Source organism: Dipodomys merriami, unplaced genomic scaffold, assembly GCF_024711535.1.
Source record: "Dipodomys merriami isolate MVZ:Mamm:240054 unplaced genomic scaffold, mDipMer1.0.p SCAF_1522, whole genome shotgun sequence".
Classification (NCBI taxonomy): domain Eukaryota; kingdom Metazoa; phylum Chordata; class Mammalia; order Rodentia; family Heteromyidae; genus Dipodomys; species Dipodomys merriami.
The window spans coordinates 1-26122 of record NW_027202852.1 but is presented as its reverse complement, the minus strand read 5'-3'; the positions used below and the strand labels follow the sequence as shown (position 1 = coordinate 26122).

The window sequence follows — 26122 nt, the reverse complement described above, 5'->3', positions numbered from 1 at the left end:
AAGAGGAAAGAAAAAAACCTGAGTATGAAGGCTAGACCCTAAGCCCCTGACTTTTCCCATAATGGAAAGTGGATCAATCATGGAATCCAACAGTTGTGCTTGCTCTTGCGATCACATCTGAAAATGCCCCTACAGTTCTAGACCCTCCAATCAAAAATGGACGGCAGGCTTGTTCTGGGCTTCTGGCAAACAAGGACCTTGTGCAGAGGAAGTTCCTCCTCTTCTTTCCTTGATCCCAGGGTTCAGCCTCTCTTGTGAGTCAGAGTGGGGAGTGGATGGCAGGGTGACCAGATGATCCAAATAGAGTGGGAGCTGTGCTAATGGACTTGCAGCTGGCAGCTGGATTCCAGGGTAGGTAGGAACTGGTAGGGCCCTCTGATTACCCAGCAATAGGGCGATTGAGTTGGAGCACCTGCTGGCTCCACCTATAATCAAGTCCGCCCCATCTCCTCTGCCCCTGTAACAATCAGAGGTATAAATGGGGATCTGAGTTCACTCTGTCAGATTCCTGCTTCCCAGCTCTACTTGTTTGCCTCTGTGGGCACCACCGCTGAAGACATACATCCATCAGCACTGCAGCCCGGCACCATGAGGGAGATTGTGTACATACAGGCAGGCCAGTGTGGCAACCAGATTGGCGCAAAGGTGAGCATGGCACTGGCCTAGGATCCAAGTCTCAAATTTAGGGGAAGGAGAAGGAGGACGGGTTGGAGTGTGGAGGTGGTGGTGGTCATGGCTAGGCTGAAGTAGGTGGGGCTCCATAGTGGTCCCTAACCTTCTGCAAATGAAGTCCCCCAGATAGCTTCTCCAATTTCCCTAATTTGTGTGGCCCTGGTGGGTGTGGTTTTTAAACAAGGCTGGGGTGGTTTCAAATCCCTTGCATGTCTTAGTCTTACCTGAGACTCAAGTCTTTGTATTTAGTTTCCTGGGAATAGACTAATGCACGTTTGGTCTGGTTTGAATGCAAGGAATGCAGTGTTTTTGAGCTGAAAGATACAGACAATTCCCTTGTGTCAACTGATGAGTGTCAGATAATTGTGAACAGTTCTTCTACCTTAATGCAAATTTCTCTGAGTTTCATGCCCCATCTCAGCTCCCTTAAGTTGGGTGTTTTCTAAATCATTGGTTGTCGTGTATGCTCTGAGGACACTTGGGGTTCTGGAGACCCTTCTAACTGAGTCTTCAAGTTACTGCTTTGGCAATTTCATGTCCATGTAAGGCCAATTACTCGTCATAGAATACAAACAGAATATGGTACTGCATAAGATGGAATACTCATAGGAGAACCCAGACATCTTCTATTCAGCCAGATAAGAGATTAACAAAACTAAAATACCACCCATGTGTGTGCTTTTTTAAATTTAGAAAATATAATTTTTTTACTAATATATTTGTGTCAACAGGACATGGGTTTCTTTTAGTTACTTTAAAATGCATTGTTTGGACAGTTAACATTCTAGTTCATAATACACTTCTATTTCCATCTCAGTTTTGGGAAATGATAAGCAATGAGCACAATATTGATTGCACTGGCAACTACTATGGAGACTGCCATTTACAGCTGCAGAGAATCGAGGTGTATTACAATGAGGCAACTGGTGAGTGTCTCCCATCTGGTTTCCCATACGGTGGCAAAATAGTTCCCAGGGGAATACTAATGAAAAGGAAGGAGTTCCTGCCTTTCTTATGGTAGTTTTGTAGTTTTAATTTGTGACCTTGATCTTATAAGTCAAGTGCTGTACCCAACTGAGCCACTCCACCAGATACTTTGTTTTAATTTTTGAGTATATTCTTGTGAATTACCCCAGGAAAGCCTTATACCTGAGTTCCCCCTACCTCTACTTGCTGACTAACCACACCTGGATTTTTTTTTCGGTCATGGAGCTTGAAATCTGGGCCTAGGCAATGTCGCTCAGCTCTTCAGCTCAAGGCAAGTGGCTCTACCACTTAAGCCACAGTGCCACTTCCAGTTTTCTGGTGTTTTATTGGAGATAAGAGTTTGCCGGCTTTTTATGCCCTGGTTGGCTTTGAACCGTGATTCTCTGATCTCAGCCTTCTGGGTAGCTAGGATTAAATGCGTGAGCCCGCTTCACATAATTAAAAATGAGACTGCCTAAATATGCATTCTAAAACAATTGATAAAATATAATATAATCCAGTGCCATTTGGTTGTGTGCTGATCATCCTAAGCTCAAGGCCTGGGCACTGACTATGAGCATCTTTTTTTTTGGTAGTTTCCTGGAGATGAGTCTCCCAGACTTTCCTGCCCCAGCTGACTTCAATCTGCGATGCTAAGGTCTTATCTCAGATTTTTGAGTAGCTAGAATTACACCTGTAAGCAAGCAGAGCCCAGTTACATTGCCTCTTTAAAATATAGATTAAATTTCTAAAACAATATTTTGAAAAAGAAAATTTTAATAATTTTAAAGAGGGATGTTAAGTCACTAATATATATGAGAATAGTCCAAATCTCAAAGCATAAATAAAGTGTCTTACCCTGAAATCTATAACATTTCTGGTCTTGAGCATTTTGAATATGAATACTTAGCCAAAAATATTTTTAAGGTTTTTAAAGTAAGAAAACATTCTTTTGATGTAGAAAAAACCAATACTAATTTGTAAACATTGCTTTTAAATGATTAATATTGTCTTTCCTAACATAAACAGCCTAATTGAAGTCTACAAAGCAGATTTTCAGTTTTTGTAACTGTCAATGTAAAGATCATTTAATTTTATATTGAGTTTCCATTCTGCATTATTGTATACAAAAAGAATCGTGGATAATTGGCTTTCCTATGTATTAATCCAATGAACAAGTACAAACAAAAGTACAAAACTATTTAATTTGAGTTTTATAGATCTATATTTTGGGATGTCCTCACCTTGGTTGAGAGTGGTTGGGTTGGATTGTGTCACTCCTATGAACAGAATTTTAGGTTGTGTCTTTATTAGATCCTGTATATCCAGCAGGATGGCCAGTTTTCTTCATGTGAATGTTTAGGAAGGGAGTATTCTAAAACTGGTGTTTAGATCATGTTAACTGCTTTCCCTTGGGCCAAATCAGGATAAATGGGAAATTGCAAGTCATTGCTCAAGGTTGCTCTGAGTATTTGAATACAAGGATGTGTGCTGTTTGATAACCATTATTGAAAAATTATAAGACAATAAATATATATTGTATAAATGTTTTCTCCAGGAAAGCCTTACACTTGAATTCCCCTACATCTACTTGGTGAATAGCCATACCTGGCTTTTTTTTTTTTTTGGCGTTGGGGTGTCGGTCATGTGGCTTGGACTTTGGGCCTAGGCACTGTCCCTCAACTCTTCAGTTCAAGGCAAGCAGCTCTACATCTTGAGCCACAGTGCTATTTCTGGTTTTCTGTTAGTTTATTAGAGATAAGGGTCTTAAGGACTTTTCCTGCCCCAGCTGGCTTTGAAGAGTGATCCTCTGATCTCAGCCTCCAGAGTAGCTAGGATTATAGGCATGAACCTGGTTCATTTCTTGAGAAAGGTAATTGGGGAAGGGGAGGGATAGTGGGAGAACAACAAAGTAAGGGGTAACAATTTTTGACAAGAAATGTTCTCATTTCTTTACTCATGTAACTAACTCCTCTATACAGCACCTTTACAATAAAATAAAATTAACAAAAAAGAGAAAGTTTCTTGCTGATAGGCACTGGTAACTCATTCCTGTAATGCTGGCTACTTAGGAGGCTAAGATATGAGGATCATGGTTCAAATCTTGCCTGAGCAGAAAAGTCCTTGAGACTCTTATCTCCAATAAGAAAACTGAAAGTGGGGTTGTGGCTCAAGTGATAGAGTGCTAGCCTTGAGCTGGAGAGCTGAGGGACAGTGCCCAGGCCCAGAGTTCAAGCCCCACGATGAACCACAAAAAAAAGTGTTGCCACCATTCTTTTGCACCATTAGACTCAAAGCCTGATGCTCATCTTTGCCTCATGTGTAGCTGAGATTTCAGCCACCATGCCCAAAGCAAAGGAATGAATATTCAATGGAAATAGACAACTGCAAACATCCTTAAAGTTGCTGAAGCCTCTTGCATGGGGATTCATGCTCAAGATATCTTTTCTGTTTCCATGTCTCAAATGCTGTAATTTTTGTAATGAATGCTGAGGGTCACTTAGAATCATAAGCTCTGCCCCCTAAGTTCCTTGTCAAGGATAGGCCTAAGTCAACTCTTTTTCTCACAGGCAACAAATATGTTCCTCGGGCCATCATGGTGGATCTAGAGCCTGGAACATTAGACTCAGTGAGATCGGGACCATTTGGCCAGAGCTTTAGGCCAGACAACTTCATATTTGGTAAGCCATCATGGTCCATGGATCCTAACATCCATGCACTCCAGTGCTGGGCTGAGACTTTATCCATCTTGATATTGTCCTCACATAACCCACCTATTCCAGTCCACGGGAGTCATGCCCCTGGCCTCTCAGACAGCTCAGATCAGTGCAACTCTGCAAGCCCTCCATGACAAAGAAGCCTCTGAAGGGAAAGAGCAGCAAGTAGCGAAAGCCACCAACAAGGTTTCAGCACTGCTGGTCATTTTAAAGCCCTGGCAATAACAGAACCACTTCAGGACACCAGAAATCAAAGCACAGCTATGTGTGAGCAAGGTGCAGACAAGTTCTTGCAGTTTAGCTTCCCTCTGACCACACTGTGTGAAAGTAACTACATTTACAGTATTGAGGCAGGCTCGGTTCTTCATTTCTAGAAGTACTTGATTTGGGTTAAAATGTATTTTCCTTCACACTCTTTACTTTTCTTTAGAACCTGGGTGATTTGTAGGGTCCCAGATACATTGAAAACATTTCCTTTATCTAATGTAATAGCAAAGGTTAGCTCAGAAGAGTCCTATTGTCTTCACAATAGGACAGGCACAGTCATTTTTCTTGGAGTGTGTCTCTCATCATGTCTTTGTGTCTGATAGGCCAGAGCGGGGCAGGCAATAACTGGGCAAAAGGCCACTACACGGAGGGGGCCGAGCTGTTGGAATCGGTGCTGGATGTGGTACGGCGGGAGTCAGAAAGGTGTGACAGTCTCCAGGGTTTTCAGCTGGCCCACTCCCTGGGAGGTGGCACGGGATCAGGCATGGGCACCCTGATTCTCAACAAGATCCGAGAGGAGTATCCAGACCGCATCATGAACACCTTCAGCGTCATGCCCTCCCCCAAGGTGTCAGACACCGTGGTAGAACCTTACAATGCGATCTTGTCTGTCCACCAGTTGGTGGAAAATGCAGATGAAACTTTCTGCATCGACAATGAGGCCCTGTATGACATCTGCTTCCGCACCCTGAAGCTGCCCACACCCACCTATGGAGACCTGAACCACCTGGTGTCAGCCACCATGAGTGGAGTCACCACCTGCCTGCGCTTCCCCGGCCAGCTGAATGCAGATCTGCGCAAGCTAGCCGTGAATATGGTGCCCTTCCCCCGCCTACACTTCTTCATGCCTGGCTTTGCACCCTTGACCAGCCAAGCCAGCCAGCAGTACCATGTTCTCTCAGTGCCCGAGCTCACCCAGCAGATGTTTGATGCCAAGAACATGATGGTCGCCTGTGATCCCCGCCATGGTCGTTACCTGACAGCAGCTGCCATCTTCCGAGGCCGCATGTCCATGAAGGAGGTAGATGAGCAGATGCTCAACATGCAGAACAAGAACAGCAGCTACTTTGCAGACTGGATTCCCAACAATGTGAAGACAGCTGTATGTGACATCCCCCCGCGTGGCCTCACAATGTCAGCCACCTTCATCGGCAGCAACACGGCCATCCAAGAACCTTTCAAACGCACCTCAGAGCAGTTCAGTGCCATGTTCTGGCGCAAGGCATTCTTGCACTGGTACACGGGAGAAGGCATGGATGAGATGGAGTTCACTGAGGCTGAGAGCAATATCAACGACCTGGTGTCCGAGTACCAGCAGTGCCAAGATGCCACTGCTGATGAACAGGGGGAATTTGAAGAAGACTTGGTGGAGGAAGAAGTTTAAGACTTCCCATTGGTAGCAATGCAACAGGACTGTCAGAGCCTGCCTACTACTTCTCAAATGAATGGTGCTTTCCTGAGCTCCTGTTGTCCTGCAGTGAGGTCCCTGCTGTGTATCATCATGCACAGCCTTTCCAGTCAGGAACTCACTGATGGTGAATGTAAAAATGCAGATTTCTTTTAAATAGTATTATTCTAAAGCCTTATTTATAAAAAATAATGTATACATTTTGTACTCTTGAGTCCTTATTCTTCTTTAGGATTTAATCTTATTAATATAGAAATGGTGCTCAAGAGGAATTTCAAATTCATGGCGTTCCCAGTATTTTGAAGAGGAAGATGACAAATGCCAATGTTTATTTTCCCTGGCCCAGTTTTAAAGTTAGCAGTCTCTCAATAACATTCCAGTAGCATAAAAACAGTTTGAAGAGAAAGTAAACCAGATCCAGATGTTACAATTTTCCTAGTACCAAGGTGATGTTTGGAGTACTGAAGGGATTGATGTTCAAGACTTGTCTGGGCACTGAGGTAGCAGGGCCTCTTCCTCCTTTATTCTGACACAGGACTTGCTTATCCTGCCACCTAGTATGCATTCCTCTTTGGGAATGGGACCTCAAAATGCAGGTATGAATACTGGCCATTAAGGATCTCCTTCTCCTTCAGACAACCACAGCTTCTGGTCTCATGCCCCATCAGAGGGATTTCATTCACATTCCCCAGAAACAGTAGCAGGAACCCCAATCCCTGTGCTTATAGTTCAGTTGGCAGTGAAGCAGCACTCACAAGATGAGTGCAAGATCCTGGTTGCCAGGGTAGTTTCTCAAGGCATCTGTCAGCTCTAAGGACAGAAATGAGTCTAGCTGTTTGAGGGAGTGAGAAGCTGACCAGTCCCATAGCGTATCGATATCTGCTTGATTCAGTACTTCCAAGTCAAGGAGTGGAAGGGAGACATGGCCCAATGACCCATTCTCATACTCATTTTCCAGCATTTGAAGCTGTCTGAGGCCCACAGGGGGTTGTAAGGGAAAAAGATCCAGCCTGTTGGGTATGTTTACTTTGCATGAGTGAGACAGAAATCTCAATTGCTTAGAACCTACACAATGGCCAGGAAGAGGGTGAAAACTTCTGTTTTCACCAGAGTCCAAAATCATTCACTAGTTCTTTTTGCCAGAATCTTTCATTCTTCTTGCAGTGAGGCTCCAGGTACGTTGTCTGTGTCAGGCATTCCTCAATGGCCACCAATAACTTGTAAGAGCCCCTTTTGTTCCAGAAACAGGACCTATGGGAATCCAGCAAATTTTAGGAAGCTCTAAGGAAAGATACTACTGGGTGAGGTGCAAGTTCCTTGTTTCTAGTAAAGTTGGGAGATAGTAAGTTCCCTAAGCATTCCTATACCAGGCCTGAGGTTGGGGTAGGGTGGGGAGGAGTGGGGTAGAGATCTTTAAGCCAAGTTGGTCTCACTCAGCAGAAAGTAAACTGCCAGAGAGACTGTTCTGTGACTAGAAGCCCCAGGGCAGATCAACGTGCAAGTAGCTTCCAATGTGGGAGTCCTAGGGAGTAGGTATGGGCCAGCAAATTGACATCCCTGGGTCTCTAGTCTTGGAACTGACCAGGTTGGATGACTCCAAATCCTCTAAGGCTGCTGGGTCTGAACTGAAGGCAGGCCTGGCCAAGGTACTCTCATTCCTCAGTGGGATAAGGATTGAGGCCAAGCTGTGGTGGAGGCCCCATCCAGCCTATTTACCAGTGTTTGACTAAGAACAGTTTTGTTTTATCTTAAGTGCCCGTTTTTGAGTCTTTTCTGGTGGCTTTGGCTTATTTCTTTACACTTTTGAAGAAGTAGTTCTTGGTTCATAATTAATGACTCATGCCTCATCCCTCAGAAAACTCCTCTTGATAATTTTACCAGTAGATTATCATGTATTTCTCAGACATGGCTTTTGTTTTCTCCTAGCCAGAGCTCTGCACTAATTGCCACACAAGCTAATGTTGAGGTGACTCCTATAAACAGGTTGATTATTTTGTCCAAATGCTAAGTGCAGCATCTCCCTTATTCTCATGTGCCTTGGTAATTGTATCAAATAATTGAGTCCTTGAATAGTATAATCAAAGCTCTGGCTGAAGATGCAGCTCAGTGCTAGAGTACATGCCTGGCATGCACAAAGCTCTCAGTTCAGTCCCCAGTACCAAAAGGAGGAAAGATAACAAATGTTAGGCTCTAGAGATGATATATTAGGTGTCAAGGCAAAACACCCAGTTTGGCATTGAGGAATTGTGTCATGAGGGAACACTGGTAGAATGTTTGTAGGTGGAAAGAAGAGAGCCCCTTGATATGTGTACCCTTTTAGAAAGCAGAGGTAGGAATGTGGGATGAACCTCTGGTAGAGTGCCTAGGCCATCGAAGGAAGAAGCTGTGACATGTATGTTGCTCTAATGGGACCAGAGTCTAAAGTGGCACCACCATACCAGGCAATGGCTCAACAAGAACAGGTTTGTCAGAAGGATCTTCTTGCATTGGAGAGATGTCCTTTGACCACTTTGGCCTTGTTAATCATATTTCCTTATGCTGTTTTCTTTTTCCTTCCTACTTGTCATACCTATAGCAGATCCTATCCAGGAGACCCATTCTCTCTAATCTCATTCTCTTAAAGTCTCCCAGTTTATAGCTGTACATATCCTAGACCAAAAAAGTAGGGGGTGGATTTTCTGTCAGACATAGATTGAAACTGAAATGTATTTTTGAAGTAGACTTTGACAAAGTTCTGATATTGACATCGTTGTGTTGATAAGTCCTGGAACTTAGACCAGCTTCTGGTCTAATTCTGAGGTGACAGTGGAAGAGAACTGGTGATAGGAAATCACCGACCAATGTGATTTCAAACCCTTGACAGGTACATCTCCATTCATGGATGTGCTATCAGCCAACATACAGATGTCTGTTAATGAGTGATGGCTGGGAAAGGGAAATTTATTGGTGACAGAGGAGACCAGCCTTTGGATAAGTGGTTGCCTTTAAGTGTGAGGCAGACAAAGAGTGCCTCCAGATACAGAGATATTTTCAGGAAGCAAGACAGCTTCACCCACATCTTGTTATCAACAAAATCATCTGAGAATAACTCTGAGCTGGCCCACAATGTGACCAGGAGGTGGGAAGCAGAGGGAACTTGGCAGCTTGGCTGCTAATCACTCTGGCCACACTGACATGGGGCAGTACGTATGTGATGGGCATCTGCTCCATGCTAGTGGTATGTGCCCAGTGGGAGCTTTGGCTCTTACTAGGAGAAGGTAACAGTTCCTCTGTACTTGGGCCAACTCCCAGGTCAGGATGTCTTCATCTGCAGAGGCTGGAACTTTGCCATAGCTCTCATCTTGACAGATTTCTTTCGGTTTATCAATTTTCTCGTTCTTTTTTTGTTTCTTTCTTTCTTTTCTTTCTTTCTTTGTTTCTTTTTCTCTCTCTCTCTCTGTCTCTTTCTCTTTCTTTATCTCTTTGTTTCTTTGTTTCTTTTTTCTTTATCTCTTTGTTCCTTTCTTTCTTTCTGTCTTTCTTTTTTTGTTCTTTTTCCAGCCATGGGTCTTGAACACTAGGCCTAGGAACTATCGCTCAGCTCTTCAGCTCAAGACTAGCTCTTGAGCCATAATGCCACTACCAGTTTCCTGGTGGTTTATTAGAGATAAATATCTCAATGGCTTTCCTGTCCAGGCTGGTTTTTAACTCCCATACTCAGATCTCTGCCTCCTGAGTAGCTAGGTTGACAGTCAGGGTCCATTGGTGCCCAGCTTGACAGGTTTCTTATTTGTGCAAGATAACAATGGCCATGTTCTGCCCTGTGAGGAGTTTTCTTGTCATCCTACAACACTGATGGTCTTAGTGTTGTGGCCAAGCACACAGCAAGGGGGCTTTCTATGCATGCACATTGACTAGTATCTGAAAAGACAGCTTGCAATGGCCAGGAAGGCTCCACGATTGCATACATCTCAACTTGCACTGGGCATAACCAAATTTTAAGTTTAGTGTTGGTTCTTTTCCTTTGTACACAGCTTGAGCAGGTTGTTTCCAGATGCCTGTCATTTAACTCAGTTACTCAATGAACTCATCTGCTCTTTCTATGAGTCTGACTTAAATGACTGCTTATCAGAGGCCAATAACTGATTTTAAGGCTAAGTGAAACACAGCAAGAGCTCAGGCATGTTGACTAAGTGTTCTATATAGATAATGTACAGCTGCATGGTACATGTGTTGTACACTTCTCATATCTTCACTGAATTCTAAATATTTCTTTTTTGGGGGCGGGGTACGGTTGTGGGGCCTGAACTCTGGACCTGGGCCGCTAACCCTCAGCTCTTCTGCTCAAGGCTAACATTTTACTACTTGAGCCACAGCGCCACTTCTGGCTTTTTTCTTTTTGCTTATGTGGTGCTGAGGAATCGAACCCAGGGCCTCATACATGCAAGGCAAGCGCTCTACCACTGAGCCACCTTCCCAGCCCCACTCTAAATATTTCTTATAGAGAAGAAAGAAGCCATACATTTTTGGCTTCTTTGCATAGGTATCTGAATCCAGCTAATGAGCACATCTTACATTTGTTGGTTTTTTTTTTCTTTTGGTAGTTTATGGTTTGATTGAACTCAAAGCCTCATACATGCTAGGCATGCACTCTACCACACATCCAGCCCCCTTCTTGTTTTAAGTATTTTAAGTAATTTTTGGGCATTGCTCTTCCCTCACATACACCTCCCTCAGAGCTGGGATTGCAGGCATGAACGACCTAGCCAGAAGTATTTGTTGAGATAAGGTCTTCTTGCTAACACTTTGCCTAGACTAGCCTTGGACCTCAGTCTTCCCCAGCTCTGTTATTCCACAGAATAACATACATTTGGTTTAATATGTTGTAATCCCATTATCATTCTGGGTTCTCTAATTGGAGTTTTATTGTATAGTACTAGAAGGCAGTGCCTTCTTACTGGACTTGAAATTATAAGCCTTAATCAGTGGACATAATTCTGCTCTAGACTATCAGAACCTCATTTCAATGTGTGGACACTGCTGATTGTTGAACCATAATTTAGAATATGTTGCATGATTTTAATCCTCACTTTTTACATACACATGCGCGCGCGCACACACACACACACACAAACACAAACGCACACACTATTGTCTTCTCTGGTGACTTTGTACATTTTCTGTGAGACCACCTATGTTCTCTCCTGTGCATCTTGGAGCTTCTCTCACCAATCATGCTATTCTCCAGCCTGTTCCCTCCTCCACTGTCCAGTCTCTGACCTTGACAGAGGCTTTGGCTTTGTAGTACTGGGATTAGAAAAAGAGAAAAGATAGATACACACATTTAAGCAGAAACCTTATCTCTTGCACTTTTAGGTGATTTTAGATGCATGTTTTCATCAGATCCTCACTCCAACTTCTTCTACTAGCCTCCCACTGCCATGTTCTTTTCCTGGCTCCCACAGAAAGCTCAGCTGATATTATAGGAAACAGAAATATTGTGCTTCTGCAAAACCCGCATTGCTGCTGCTTTGAGTGCATCTATTTTTGTCATGAGAATTTTTCTTAATGGAATATGGGAGAGTCAGAAAAAAATTATTTAAAGCAGTTTCACTGCTTTTTTTAAAGGTTTAAAACCTTTTTCTTTCTTACTCAGTTTATTTAAATTAACTTTATATGCCTAAGAGGGACATTACACAAAACAATCTTTCTATGTATATATGTTTGCTTATTTCTGTGGTGTCATGTCTCAAATTCCTTAAACTTTTTGACGCTAAGATCCTCATTGTGGCAAATATCCAGAATGGAAGGGAAGGGAAGTGAGAATGGAGATCAACTAATATCTTACATTATCCACTGTCTGGGGCTGCTATTTCCACTATTGGAATTGATGATGGCCAGTTTGCAGATTCATTGTCAGGAAACAGCTCTTACATCATTGATAAAACTGAGTAGCTTGGGTTCCATTTATAGCATTGTGCTTTTGGTGCCTGCATGTGTCTGAAGGACCCAAAAGCAAGCTTCTCTGCACAGAAGTGAGGTATCCACTCCTGATAGAGTGAGATAATGTGGGAAGTTTTCAAAGGAAGAGGCTATTACTCAGCACTCCTATATTAGAGAATTTGGAGAGAGAGCCAAACAAACCCATAAACTGCCCCAGGAACGTGACCTCTTCCCACTCAATCCTTCCTTTTTCAGATAATAAAGCTGAGTGTGCTGAGGAAGGCAGCACACTACTTCCTAATTCAGATCTTGTTGCCTGGATTTCCTAGACAATTCCTACTCCCTTCTATGATGGTCTGACTTTATATCTGACCTTCTCAAGTGTCTTCTCAGAATGAATTCTGTCTTCAAAAACTAACTGTGGCAAATCTTTAACTCAGTTCACAGATGATCCAGTGGGAACAAATACTAATTGAGTATGCTGCATTATACATCTTTTAATGTTTATGGACTTTAATTGTACGTTTTAAAAGTTATATATAAAAACCAGGAGCCAGCTAGTTCATGCCTGCAATCCTAGCTACTAAGGGGTCTGAAATCTGAGGACTGCAGTTTGACACCAGCCCAGATAAAAAAGTTCATGAGACTCTTATCTCCAATAAACTACTCAGAAAAAGCTGGAAGTATTGTTGGAACTCAGTTGGTAGAACACCAGCCTTGAGCACAAAGAGGCTCAGAGACAGTGCCCAGGCCCTATGTTCAAGAACCGTGGATAGCAAACAAAACCCTATATATACTTAACAAAGTTGTACACATTTTCCTCTTTAGGTCCATCATGATCTCCTACCACAAGACACACTGCAGCTGGAATTTTGTAGTTCATGATTCTACAGCTTTGTGGCCTGGGGAGGTATCTCCTGACAGGTCATTTCTACAAAGCTTTGATGGATGGCTGTGTTTTAACAAACTGAGTTTCTGTTCAACTCATGTTTACAAATGAATTCACACACCATCATGGCACCCTTCCTCTGAGCAGGGCTGCTGGTGAATTTAGCATGGATCTCTGAGACACAGACATAATTTCATATGGCATTATTATTATTCCAGGCAAAATAGAAATTGCAGTTGTAAAACAATATATCAATCCCATTGAAACCCTGGTATTGATTTTCTTCATAGATTTTGAGACCAGAATTTTTTATATAGGTACAAATATATCATGGGATAAGCGTGGAATAGTGGACAGCTTTTGATTCTTATGTGTTTATGTACAACAGCTTTATCATTAAACCCCAGTGTGAGCTTTCTAACAAGGCCTTGGTACATCCCATTTAGAATCATGAGAAATTAGTGTAGCTTGCTCATTTAAAGGAATCAATTCTCGCATAGTGCAAAAACATTACTAACTTGGGGGCAAATGGCAAGGCTGTGATGAGGTCAGCCTCACCTAATGGACTACACCTCACACCAGTTGCTGGAATCTGCATCTGCAAGCCATGTTCTCCTGTGTTCTTTACAAACCTCCCAACCTCCCTCATTACAATACAATCTAACAGGAGGCAGATGGCTTACATCTGTAATCCTAGCTACTCAAAAGTTGGAAATCCATCCATATGATCTTGACCAGCTCAATTAGAAAAGTCTGTTAAAATTGAGCCTCCAAGTGATTAGTACAAACAAGACTGAAAGTGTGATTCAAATATTCAAGTGACAGTCAACTAAACAGAAGATCCTGAGTTCAACCCTCAGGACTTGTGGGGGGGGTTAAGGGGAGAGGCAGCACTATATTCCATCTTGATAGTGTTCAGAGGATGGGGAACTAGTAGGAAGTGTCTCAATGACTGTTTTCAGTAAAGCCCTGGCTTAGAACTCTGTGTGTGAAAAGTTGTAGTTGTTCTTCAATGGTCAGACTCAAACTTCATAAAAAGAATAACTTTGTATGTAGGTAGGTATAAATTTTTGCTTTGCTCTACTCTGTGAAATCAGAACAAGAAACCACCTTTGAAAACAGAATCAACAGTATGGGAGGAGGCTGAGGAAGAAGCTTATTCCCTATATAGTATAGCATCAACATCCCTGGAATTACAAAGCCAGTAAAAACAAACTCCAGCAAAGCATTGGCTGCGCCTTATGGCAAGTTCTTGTCCCCTGCTAAGGCCACCTTCCCCCATGGCTGCTTTGCTCTCCAATCTCCTGTGGCAGTAGCATCCACCAACACATAATGGGATACCGGCATCGGGATGCTTGTTGATCTTTCTTTCCAACCTCATGTCTTAAATTAGTCTAGTTCCATATCCCTAAGTTAATTTAGTCCAGTTCATAGGACCTTAAAAAATACCTGTTGTTTCCAGATTCAATGTGTAAAATCTCCTAGCAGGGGCAGGTTTTATCCCTTAGTCAATAATCCTTCAGTCATTACAAGACAATCTTGGTGCCAAGTTCACTCTGAATTTTCCCTTTCTTGGACACAAGAATTCGCTAAAGTCAGTATGATCGTTGGGTCTTCAAAGAGAGAAAGTTGGAAATGCTATATATAATGATCAGAGTGTCCTAGAGCCACTGTAAATACCAAAGCAGTTCTGGCTATGTCACCTACAACCGGTGGCAGCAGCCATCCCTGAGTAATATCCAGGCTGTATGTAAGCCTTTACAACCTGCAGCAGGTAGATCGACAGATTACATTTTCTGGGAGGAGGCTTTTTTTTTTTTTTAACAAATCTTAGTTTTTATGATTTGCACATTTTCTGTTTGGCAACTTGCAATCTAGAATAGATTCTTGTTATCTGCTCACACATGCAATATTTTTAATTCTTCCCCATTTATTTTTTTAACTTTAGAAACATGGTGAATACTTTCATTCAGTTTAAGAAGCCTAATAGTGTAGCAGTAAAGGGCCCAGTCATTGGAGTAGGAGCATCCATATTGCCTCTTTGTGATGTGATTTGGGCTAATGAAAAGGCTTGGTTCCAAACACCCTATACCCCCTTCGGACAGGATCCAGATGGCTGCTCTACTGTTATTTTTCCCAAGATTATGGGAGACGTGTCTGTGAGTACTTTCGTTAAAAAAATTATTTTAGGCAATGGTTTAAGGACCTGTGGTTTGGGTGTTGTTCTACTCAGAGTATCCGGTGTGTTCTCTGGGAACATTTCCTCAATCTACTTGGTTCATGTAGTGCGGTGATCCTTCCCAAGAGAAGGCCATTCCTCCCATAAGGAGCCTCCAGATCTGCATAAATCACACTGATACCCAGTTTTCAATCAAGAATTGTTCTTTTACTTCACAAGATAAAAGCTGCCCTTTTAAAGTGGCAGTGGGAGGCCATGCAAAAGTTGCTCACACACACCTGTAATTCTAGCCTTTTGGGAGGCTGATACCAGAAATGCAGTTTCAAGCCAGTGTAGGCAGAGAAACCCAAGAGATTCTTATTTCCGTTAGACTGGAAAAAGCCACAAGTGGACTAGTGACTGGAATTGTAAGAGTGCCAGCCTTGAACAAAAATATCCAGGTTAAGAGCCAAAGCACCTGAGTTCAAGTCCTACTATTCACAAATTCACCCCTACAACTGTACCTATACACCTCCACCAACAAACACACAAAAGCAATTAGGGTTCAAACTTTCATAAATAAAAGAAGTGGGGAGACGGTTTCAGTATAAATTTGTGGTTCATTTTTTTCCCTATTAAAATTAGCCCAATCATGATGAGAGATTGTATTTGCATTTTCTCAATTACATACACCTCTTCCTTAGTTCTAGAGAGAGACTGAGAGAATTGGTAGAGAAGGGCATCTGCAGAGATTGAACTCTGTTGAAGGGAGGGACTGGATATCAGATTGGATAGGGGAACAAGTGAAACTCCTTTAGCTCCATCACTGAGTGCCCATAGTTTGACCTGGCCAATTATCATGATGCTGTCTTCATACCCATCAATATGGGTAGTGCAGGAAGACCAGTATATCATGGAGAATGACTGTAGCTAAGGGAATTTCAGAAGGAACTGACAGCCCACAGCTGGAGTAGTAGGACCTCCCTTTGGGGTTCATGACTATGTTTACCTCTGTGTCACTGGGACCTGCCTCCTTATGGAGAAACATTCAGGATCCGGGGGTATCACTTCCTTAGGGAGCCTAAAATGAGAAGAGATAGACAGTACAATTTCAAGCACTCTTGGGAGCAATGAGAGTAAAATGAAGAAGAAAATGTGTGTCTCCTCTCTGAAATTTCAGAAGGTAAGAATAACTGAGGAGAGAGAGCTGTCAATCACTGCTGAATGGGTAGGGTTGAGAAGGAAGAACATTGGAGCTAGGGGAGCCTGTGCAATCCTAACTATTTAGGATGCTGAGATGTGGACTATTATTATTCAGGACCAGCCCAGGCCAAAAGGTGGGTGACATCTCCTCTTAAGCTAGGGATGCATATCAACTTCACTACAATAGGAAGCCTAAAATAGGTGAGTCCAGGCCCTATAATGTACCTGGATAGGAAACAAGACCACAACTGAAAAATGACCAGCACAAAATAGTAGTATAACTCACCTACCGACCAAATCCAAGACTGTGACTTCTAACAGGAGTACAATGAACAAGTGTAAGCTTGGGGACCTCGGTGTCCCACTGTGATTCACAGAGATGGCTGTAGCATCTGTTGCTCTGTGGACTCCTGGCCAGGAAGGAAGAGTCCTTCCACATCCCTCAATCCATGCCTACCAAGACAGCAAATGCTGAGTGGAACACCTCACAATGTCTAAGCATGGAAGTTTGGTGGATACTTTTGTTCCTTAAAGGGAAAGAGAGGAGGGATATGCAGGACCAAACAGACTCCTGAGTGAGAGAAGGACAGAGGGAGGCAATGGTGAGGTTAGCATGGGGTTTGTGTTTAGTGAATAATATGACTTCATTGGAAATGTTCTGGCTTTGATTATGACATGTGCATCGAGGGAGAGCTGGGGTAGTCCAGGGAAACACTCGTGTAAATTTTCCATAGGTTGAAACTTACTCTAAAGTCTAAGTTGTTTTTGAAAACTGAAATGTGGAAACGTTGAAAAAAGCACACAGCCCCCCAGCACTGGCATTGTTCTCTGTAGATGTACCTGCCCTAGCCACCCTTCTCCTGGTGGGTGCTTGTCTGCAGGGTGCCTCATGCCCCATCCCTTTGTACTGCGCAAGCCAGAATAGCTACTGTTGGACAGGGAGGATCAGGAAGCCCTGTTGCACCATGTACCAACAGGGCCTCCTTCCCTTGGAGGCACAGAACATTACAGAGCTCTGCAGCACCCTATCATTGCTATGAATTGGAACTTACAACACTTGAGCTTTGCCTGCATTAGGCCCCCACAACTTCAGAACAGCCTTTTGGGGACTTCTGAGACCTGGAGGGCAAGACAGGGAGGCCTGGAATGCAGCACCTGTTCCCGTTGGAGCAGTGAATTTTCCACAAGGAGCTAACAGGCTGAGAACCTTGGGAATGAGCAGTGCAGGGTGGCTAAAACTTGGTACTCCCTGCTAACATGCCAGGCATTCACTTACCTTTATATGCTAGGCCTCTGTGCCCACCAAACCACGGCCACTTGGTGTGTTGTCTGATAAGCCAGGAAGTGATTGGCCAGTAACCAAGAATGACCAGTGTCAATGGGTTCATATAGTTGAGTGTAATGTCCCTTTATGAGAAATCCCTGGTAGATGTGAATTACTGTTTTGCAATTGACAAATCTTTCCATCAACCCATCCCCCCATTTATAACTCAATTCACATCCTACACTCTATGCCTAGCAGTCCAGGTTCACAACCAGTACTGTTCAGACCCAATATTTGACATCAAATAAATGACCAGTGCAGCCCCATTTGGTTTTTTTTTCTCTTTTTTTTTCACTATAGGATGATAGCGTATAAAAGTTGCCAGTCCCCTCATTTTCCTGCATGCCCACACTGTCTGACCACAACCAATACTGAGCCACTTCTAAAAGCCATAATTCTTAGTATAAAGGTGTCTTCTCAGAAATCCCATGCCAAGTTTTAGGCGCCTGTCTTTTCTTCACCTGTACCCTGGCATACCTTCGTTGGGCAGATTATTAAGGTTTTCTGATACTGGGCAAGCAAACTGAGAAGTGTAAGGGTTGGGCTCAGTCTCAGCCTCCTGCTTCCCTGAAAATCAAGAGTCCCACAAAGACAAGAAGGTATTCTGCCCTCACATGTGAGAACCATTTTAAGCACATGATGGTATGGGGGTAGGTACTATAGTGCTCCACCTGACATTAAAATGCTGTTTTTTTTTTTTCATTTTACTATGTTGTGTGCACCTGGTCTGACCAAATTAAGGGTGGATCTGTAAGCTCATTGTGAGTTATTACTGAAGAAGTTGACTTGATAACAATTAAATGCTAATTCTTTCACTAAAGAATCCTTATTTCAGGAACATGTTATGATCACTGTAAGCTAAAATCTGGGGAGTGTGTGGATGTGCAATGGTACGGGAGGATGAGGGTAAAGTAGAGGAAAGACTAAGTAAATTTGGATAAACACCAACTAGCCAAATGGCATTTTGGAACTGGAATCTTTGTACTGAATGTTGACAGTGTTAGAAATCTTTTTTTATCATTGTGAAAATACTGTACAGAGGGATTACAATTACATGGGCAAGATAGTGATTACATTTCTCATCAAGCATTGTAGCCTCCTCCTTTGTTTACCCTTCCCATTCCTTCCCATCCTCTATCCCCCGCTACCCAATCCTCCCCCTGCCCAAGTTGTAAAGTTCGAATTTGACATGACAACTTATTCTTCTCATTGTTGCAACAGGTCCATCTTTATCCTTTTTTAAACGACTTGTTTTTCCCCTTACCTCCACAAATTATAGCAACATCAAATACAGTGAAAGCAGGGGTTATACTGTGGGGGAGGGACATGCAAAGCAACAAAGAAATAATCTTATAAATGCGTTAGAAACAAATGCATGAAAGAAAAAAACATTTGAATACATATCTTAGGGTTCATTTTCCTAACATCACTTTATCTGACCATTTCTGCTTGACTCATACATATACTAGATATTGCAAATAAGGGAAACCATGGGACCAATGATTCTTTGGGCTTGGCTTACTTCACTTAGTATAATTTTTTCCAAGTCTTTCCATTTCCTAACAAATTGGGCAATGTCATTCTTTCTGATGGAAACATAGAATTCCATTGTGTATATATACCACATTTTCTTGATCCATTCATCTACTGAGGTGCATCTGGGTTGGTTCCATATCATAGCTATAGTAAATAATGCTGCAATAAACATAGTTGTGCTGGTAGATTTAGTGTGGTCTTCTTTGTAAACATTTGGGTAAATGCCCAATAGTGGGATTGCTGGGTCATACGGGAGCTCTATGCGGAATCTTTTGAGGAACCTCCATACTACTTTCCAAAATGGTTGAACGAGTTTACACTACCACCAACAATGAAGTAAGGTTCCCCACTGTCCACATCCCCTCCAACGTCAGTTGTTATTAGAGTTCTTCATTTTTGCCATTCTAACTGGGGTGAGGTGGTATCTTAATGTTGTTTTGATTTGCATTTCTTTTATGGCTAGGGAGGTTGAGCATTTCTTCATGTGTCTATTGGCCATTCTTCTTTCTTCTTCAGAGAATTTTCTCTTTAAGTCTTTAGCCCTCTTATTTATTGGGCAGTTGTTTCTTTGAGGATTTGTTTTTGGGGGATTTAATGTTTTGAGTTCCAAGTATATTTTAGATGTGAGACCCTTGTCCATTGTATCTGCCTGCTATTCCTCGTCTTATTTTTCCTAATTGATGGGGCCTCTGAACTATACAAATTCCTGTGAAGGCTTTTTATAGTATTGCATTCAATGTATCGATTGTTTTGATGGAAATTAATACGTTCTTGATGGTGTGTACTGTTGTTCACGATTGAGGCATGGTTCTCCTTTTAACTGTATTTCAAATTTTTTGTAAATTTTAATTTTCTTTTTAAAGTATTATGTATTTTTTGTTAGTGTGAATTTATTGGGCTATTTTGGTGTAAAAAACACTGGGGATTGAACCCATACCTCGTTTATGGGAAAAAAAAAAACATTCTACCACATAAGTCACAATGCAGCTATGGCAGTTTTTTTTTATTGGTTTTTGTTTTTATGTTTGTTTTTCTCTGTCCTGGAGCTTGAATTCTGGGCCTGGTCTTTGTCCCTCTAGTATACAGCTCAAGGTTAGCAGTCTACAACTTTAGCTACAGTGCCACTTCCAGGTTCCTGACTGTTTATTGATGATAAGAGTCACATCACTTTTCCTGCCTGGGCTGGCTATGAACCACGATCCTTAGATCTCATCCTACTGAGTAGCTAGAGTTAAATAAATGAGCCACAGTCACCAGGCTATGGTAGGTTTTTTTAAAAAAAACAATGTAAATTACTCATTTTTGTCTTTCTAATTTAATATTTTTATCTTTTTTATCATCCTGGGGAATAGAATATAGGACCCAGTGTATGTATGTATGTGAATGCTTCTGTGTGCATCTGTGCCAATGCTGGCGCTTGAATTTCTTTAACTTGTTCCAAGCAAGGCTGTAACATTTGAGCCACAGCTCTACATTTACAGCACTTTGGCATTTAAATTGGGGATAAGAGTCTCACGGACTTTCCTGCCCAGGCTGGCTTTCAAGCCATGATCCTCAGATCCCAGCATTCTGAGTAGCTAGGATTATAGGTATGAGTCATAAGTACTCAGCTATCATTTAGTTATGAGATATTCACAATGCTCTCTTAGCACTTTTTATTCAGTTTGTAAAGAAATTTCATTATTTGTTTCAGCATACATTATTTATACAAGATGAGATATTTCCATACATGTGTACAATGTACCCCAATCTAAATCATTCCTTTTATCATTTTATCTTTTTTCCCCTTTCTTAAATCCTTTTCAACAAGTTCTTTTTGTTCTATTTTATATAGTATCATAAAGTTTTTTGGCAATATACATCCTTATTTTTCCTCTTCATTTACCTCTTTACCCCTGCTGGGTATCCTGGTACAGGAGCTGGTCAAACATACCTTTACAACTCAAGAGAAGAAACAAAGTTTATTGCATTTTACCCTGCCTTTGCTCCTATTTTCTCTTCATGAGCTCTGAGATTTATTCTCTGTTATTTTCTTTTTAAAATCTTCTTTTAGGAACTCCTATAGTAATGATTGTTTTACTTCTTTGTCTGGAAATGCTTTGAATTTGCCTTGATTTCTAGATGATATTTGTTTTGACCCCTGTGTCTTCTGACAAAAAAAAAATTGGGGGGGGCAGTCATGGGGCTTGAACTCTGGGCCTGGGCACTGTCCCTGAACTCTTCAGGTCAAGGCAAGTGCTCTACCACTTGAGCCATAACACCACTTTTGGTTTACTGGTGGTTAATTGGAGAATGTCTCATGGAATTTACTGCCCGAGCTCAGAGCTCAGGCTCCTGAGTAGCTAGGATTACAGGCATGAGCCACTGGTACCTGGCAAATATTTTTTATTAAAGTTAAGGGGCCATTTTTCTTGCATTGATTACAAAAATGATTTCTTCAGGGTTTTTGTTTTTGTTTTTGTTTTTGCATAGTTAGCTTACATTTTGTTAGGTTGATGTTTCTTTGTGGTATTTCCATGTATGCATATATTGCAGTCAGGTCAGATTCATTTCCTCCATTTTTACAGTTTTCAGTGGGTTCCATTCCATTATTGTCATATTTCCACCCAGCTTCCTTCCAATGACACAAATATTAGATATTCTGTTTATTTTCTTTTGTCTCCATTTCCCTTTCAATCTTTTTCTCTGACTTCCACATACATAATTTCTACTGTAATCTTCAAGTTCACTGAGTCTTTCTTCTGTCTTCCATGTGATTGTACACAGAATTTTATGTTAGATGTTTCATTTAAGTTCGAAAAATTCCATTATCTACTTTTTTTCCATTTATCTCAAATGTGTTTATAATTGCGACTTGAATGTTTATTTTAGGATGGCTACTTTGAAATCTTTGTCAAATAATGTCAACATCAGTATCAAGTAGCTGGTGGCAATGTTGTCTTTTGTTTGTCAAGGTGAAAAATTGTCTTATGAACATGCATTCCTGATGTCTGTCTCAGGGTTTTACTGAAGTCTTCTTTAGAATAGGATTTTCAGATCATGTACTCATTGCAGAGACTTTTGCCCATAGCTGCCAGATGAGGTTGGAAGTGGTTGTTTTCCTGCCAATGGAGAGAAACCTTTCACTGTGGAGTGCCTTGTGATCTGGCCCCAGGAGTCTTATGCTGCCATCAATAGGTAGAGGGTATTAGGGCTAGGACTTTATTCCAGCTAGAAAGGTGTGAAATTCTGGTTCCCTCCAAGTCTCCTCTAAGACTGTGTGAATTACACCACAGGCTCCTTCTCTGCATATATGAGTGAAGTCCAGACTCCCTGTGATTTTCCATTGATGTCACAGTAAGAAACTGAGCACTGCCTTGGGAGGTATCCTTTGCCAAGAGGTAGAATGCAAGCTTCCTGAAGTATTTGGCTGGAGATGAGCAGTTATTATCTAAAAGAGTATCATCTACCTACGTTGTTCTTCTGTATCCCACTGTTTCTCATGTGTCAGCTTCCGTTTGGAATATGAGGGAAAACAAGGAAACACCACCATGCGTTTCGTTCAGGCCCGAAGGTCTTTGATCTTCCTTCTACTTGCTTCATGTTCATTTGATATGTGACATCCATGCTTATTGGTTGCGCTTGGTGGGGAGACAAGAAGAAATGCACCTACTTCATCTTGCTTACAAACTAGAAATCAAAACATTTGGGGAGAGGAGGAGTAGGGGATCAGTAGTGGGGCTTGGACTCAGGGCTTTGTGCTCAGGTCTTCATGCTCCCTCTTTTCATTTTCTCTCTAAAAAACTGCTATACTATTCAAGTCACAACTCTATTTCCAGATTATTTTGTGTGCAACCTGCCTTTTTTGTCCTGGGGCCTGAATTCAGGGTCTGAGTCCTGTCCCTGAGTTTTTTTGCTAGAGGCTAACACTCGACTACTTGAGCTATACCCCCATTTCTGGATATTTTAATAGTTTATTAGAGATTGGAGTGTCATGTACATTCTTCCTTCCTGGGTTTGGCTTCGAACAAAGGTCCTTTGATCTCATCCTGCTGAGTCACTAGGATTACACGTCTAGTCATTGTCCTCCATTATTTCCCCACTTACACTTATCAGGAGCAACTGAAATCACAGTATCCTCATTCTGTTTTTCTCCCTGAGGAACAAACTAGAAGATTATGAGTAACTTACCCAAGATTCCCCTCCAGGAAAATATGTATGTTTTAATAACACATCTGTGAATTTGCATGTTTGATGACACAAGTTCACCCAAGTATTTTTTTTGTTATTGTTAAAAACCATACAGAGGGGTTACAATTGCATGGGAAGGTAATGAGTACATTTCTTATCAAGCCTTGTTACCTCCTACTTTGTTTCTCATTCCCATCACTTCCCATCTCCTCCTCCTCCACTGAATCCCCTACCCCTCCCCCGCACCCGCCAAAGTTGTAAAGTTTGTTTTCGATATAATGTCTTGTACATCTCATTGTTGCAATGGGTCCACCTGTATCACTATTTAAACGATTTGGTTTTTACCTTCCCCTCCACAAATTATATCAATATCAAATACAGTGAAAGCAGGGGTAATAGCGTGGAGGAGGGACATACAAAACATCAAAGAAATTATCTTATAAATATGTTTGAAACAAGTGCAAGAAAGAAAAAAAATTGAATCTTTATCTTGGGGTTCATTTTGCCTAACATCAAATTATCTTACCCTTTCTGCTTGTCTTAGACATACACTAGCAATTACAAATATGAGAAACCATGAAATCCATGTTTTTTTGGGCCTGGCTTACTTCACTCAATATAATTTTTTCCAATCTTTCCATTTCCTAACAAATGGGGCAATATCATTCTTTCTAATGGAGGCATAGAATTCCATTGTGTATATATAACACATTCATCTACTGAGGGGCATCTGGGTTGGTTCCTTATCTTAGCTATGGTAAATAATACTGCAATAAACATAGTCATGCTGTAAGCTTTAGTATGGTCTTCTTTGTGATCATTTGTGTAAATGCCCAAAAGTGAGATTGCTGGGTCATAGGGGAGCTCTACGTGGAATCTATTGAGCAACCTCCATACTACTTTCCAAAGTGGTCGAACAAGTTCACACTCCCACCAATAATGCAGTAGGGTTCCTTCTGTCCACATCCTCTAAAGCATCTGTTGTGATTAGAGTTCTTGATTATAGCCATTCTAACTGGGGTGAGGTGGTATCTCAATGTCGTTTTGATTTGCATTTCTTTTATGGATAGGGAGTTTGAGCATTTCTTCATGTGTCTATTGGCAATGCCTCTTCCTCTTCAAAGAAGTTTCTCTTTAAGTCTTTAGCCTACTTATTTATTGGACAGTTGTTTCTTTGAGAATTTGTTGTTGGGGGATTTAATTTTCTGAGTTCCAGGTATATTTTGGATATGAGATGCTTGTCCATTGTATGGCTAGTGAAGATCTTCTCCCAATCTGTGGGCTTTATATTAATCTTGCTAGCTATGTTCTTTGCCGTGCAAGAGCTCTGCAATTTCATGCAATCCCATTTGTCCAATCTTTCTTTGATTTGTTGTGTTTCTGGGTCTCTATTAAGAAAATTTTGGCCTATGCCAAGGAGACCAAGGGTTTCTCCTATTTCATCCTGTAAGGTTTTCAGAGTGTCTGCTTTGACTCAAAGGCCTTTAATCCATTTGGAGTTGATTCTGGTACAGATTGATATATAAGGATGTAGCTTTAATTTTCTACAAGTAATTAACCAATTTTGCCAGCACCATTTACTGAAGAGACTGTCTTTCTTATATTCTATTTCTTTAGCTCCCTTATTGAAGATTAAATGGCTATAGGTCTGTAAGTTCATTTCTGGGTTTTCAATTTTATTCATTGGTGTTGAGGTCTGTTCTTTTGCCATTACCAAGCTATTTTGATTATTATGGCTTTATAGTAGAGTTTGAAATTAGGTATTGATATTCCTCCAGCCTGTTCTTTATTTTTTAATTGTGAAAATACCGCACAGAGTAGTTGCAATTACATGGACAAGATAATGAGTACATTTCTCTTTTTTTTGGAAGGGGGGTCCAGTCATGGAGCCTGAACTCTGGGCCTGGGTGCTGTTCCTCAGCTCTTCAGCTCAAGGCTAGTGTTCTACCACGTGAGTCACAGCGCCATTTCTGTCTTATTTCTTTTAACTTATGTGGTGCTGAGGAATCAAACCCAGGGCCTCATGCATGCAATGCAAGTGCTCTACCACTGAGCCACCTTCTCAGCCATTGAGTATATTTCTTATCCAGCATTGTTGCCTCCTCCTTTGATGCCCCTTTCTATCCCTTCCTATCTCCCCCCTTAACACCCCCATAATTCCCCCCTCCCCCGTAGCCAATATTGAAATGTTCATTTTTCGACATAAAAACTTGTACAACTCATTGTTGCAATGCGTCCACCTTTATCCCTATTTAAACGATTTGTTTATTCCTTTCCCCTCCACAAATTATACCAACATGATATAAAGTGAAAGCAGGGCTTATACTGTGGGGGAGGGACATACAAAGCAACAAAGAAATAATCTTAAAAATATGTTAGAAACAATCACCATAAAGAAAGAATATTTGGAAACTTATCTTGGGGTTCATTTCACCTAATATCAACTTTTTCTATGTCTCCAACAGAAAGAATGGCATTGCCCCACTTGATAGGAAATGAAAATACTTGGAAAACATTATATTAAGTGAAGTATGCCAGGCCCCCAAAAAACATAGGCTCCATGGTTTTCCTTATTTGTAATAACTAGTATATTTGTGAGACAAGCAGAAAATGTCATCACTGTTCTTCCTATTAAGGATCGATTTTGCTCTTCGGGGTCTTTAATTGTTCATATGAATTTTTGGATGGCCTCTCCTATTTCCTTGAAGAATGAGGTTGGAATATTGATAGGTATCACATTGAAATTTTGTGTAGCCTTGGGAAGTATTGCCATTTTCACCATATTTATCCTTTCAATCCAGGGACATGGGAGTTTTTTGCACTTTCTAAGTTCTATTTTGATTTCCTTTATCAGGTTTTTAATGTTTTGGTTAAGTGTATTCCTAGGTAT

At 41.4% G+C, this 26122-nt stretch overlaps 1 protein-coding gene across 2 annotated transcripts; it reads left to right on the top strand.

Annotated features, from left to right (window-relative positions):
• The first annotated feature begins 588 nt into the window (after positions 1 to 588).
• On the top strand, positions 589 to 6006 carry LOC138827245 (tubulin beta-2 chain-like). Of its 2 annotated transcripts, XM_070022734.1 has the most exons (4): positions 589 to 645; positions 1490 to 1598; positions 4209 to 4319; positions 4946 to 6006. In XM_070022734.1, exons 1-4 carry the CDS (start codon positions 589 to 591, stop codon positions 6004 to 6006), a joined length of 1338 nt encoding a protein of 445 aa, XP_069878835.1. The 2 variants fall into 2 exon arrangements, with proteins under 2 accessions (XP_069878835.1, XP_069878836.1); XM_070022735.1 differs by lacking the exon at positions 1490 to 1598 and having other exon boundaries at positions 589 to 622.
• Positions 6007 to 26122: the final 20116 nt, after the last annotated feature.

What these genes read in the sequence shown, in the direction of transcription:
- LOC138827245 (XM_070022734.1), top strand. Translation starts at nt 589, where the DNA reads ATGAGGGAGATTGTGTACATACAGGCAGGCCAGTGTGGCAACCAGATT. An exon ending in GCAACCAGATTGGCGCAAAG is followed by an intron (nt 646 to 1,489) that starts GTGAGCATGGCA and finishes TTTCCATCTCAG; the next exon opens with TTTTGGGAAATGATAAGCAA. An exon ending in GTATTACAATGAGGCAACTG is followed by an intron (nt 1,599 to 4,208) that starts GTGAGTGTCTCC and finishes TTTTTCTCACAG; the next exon opens with GCAACAAATATGTTCCTCGG.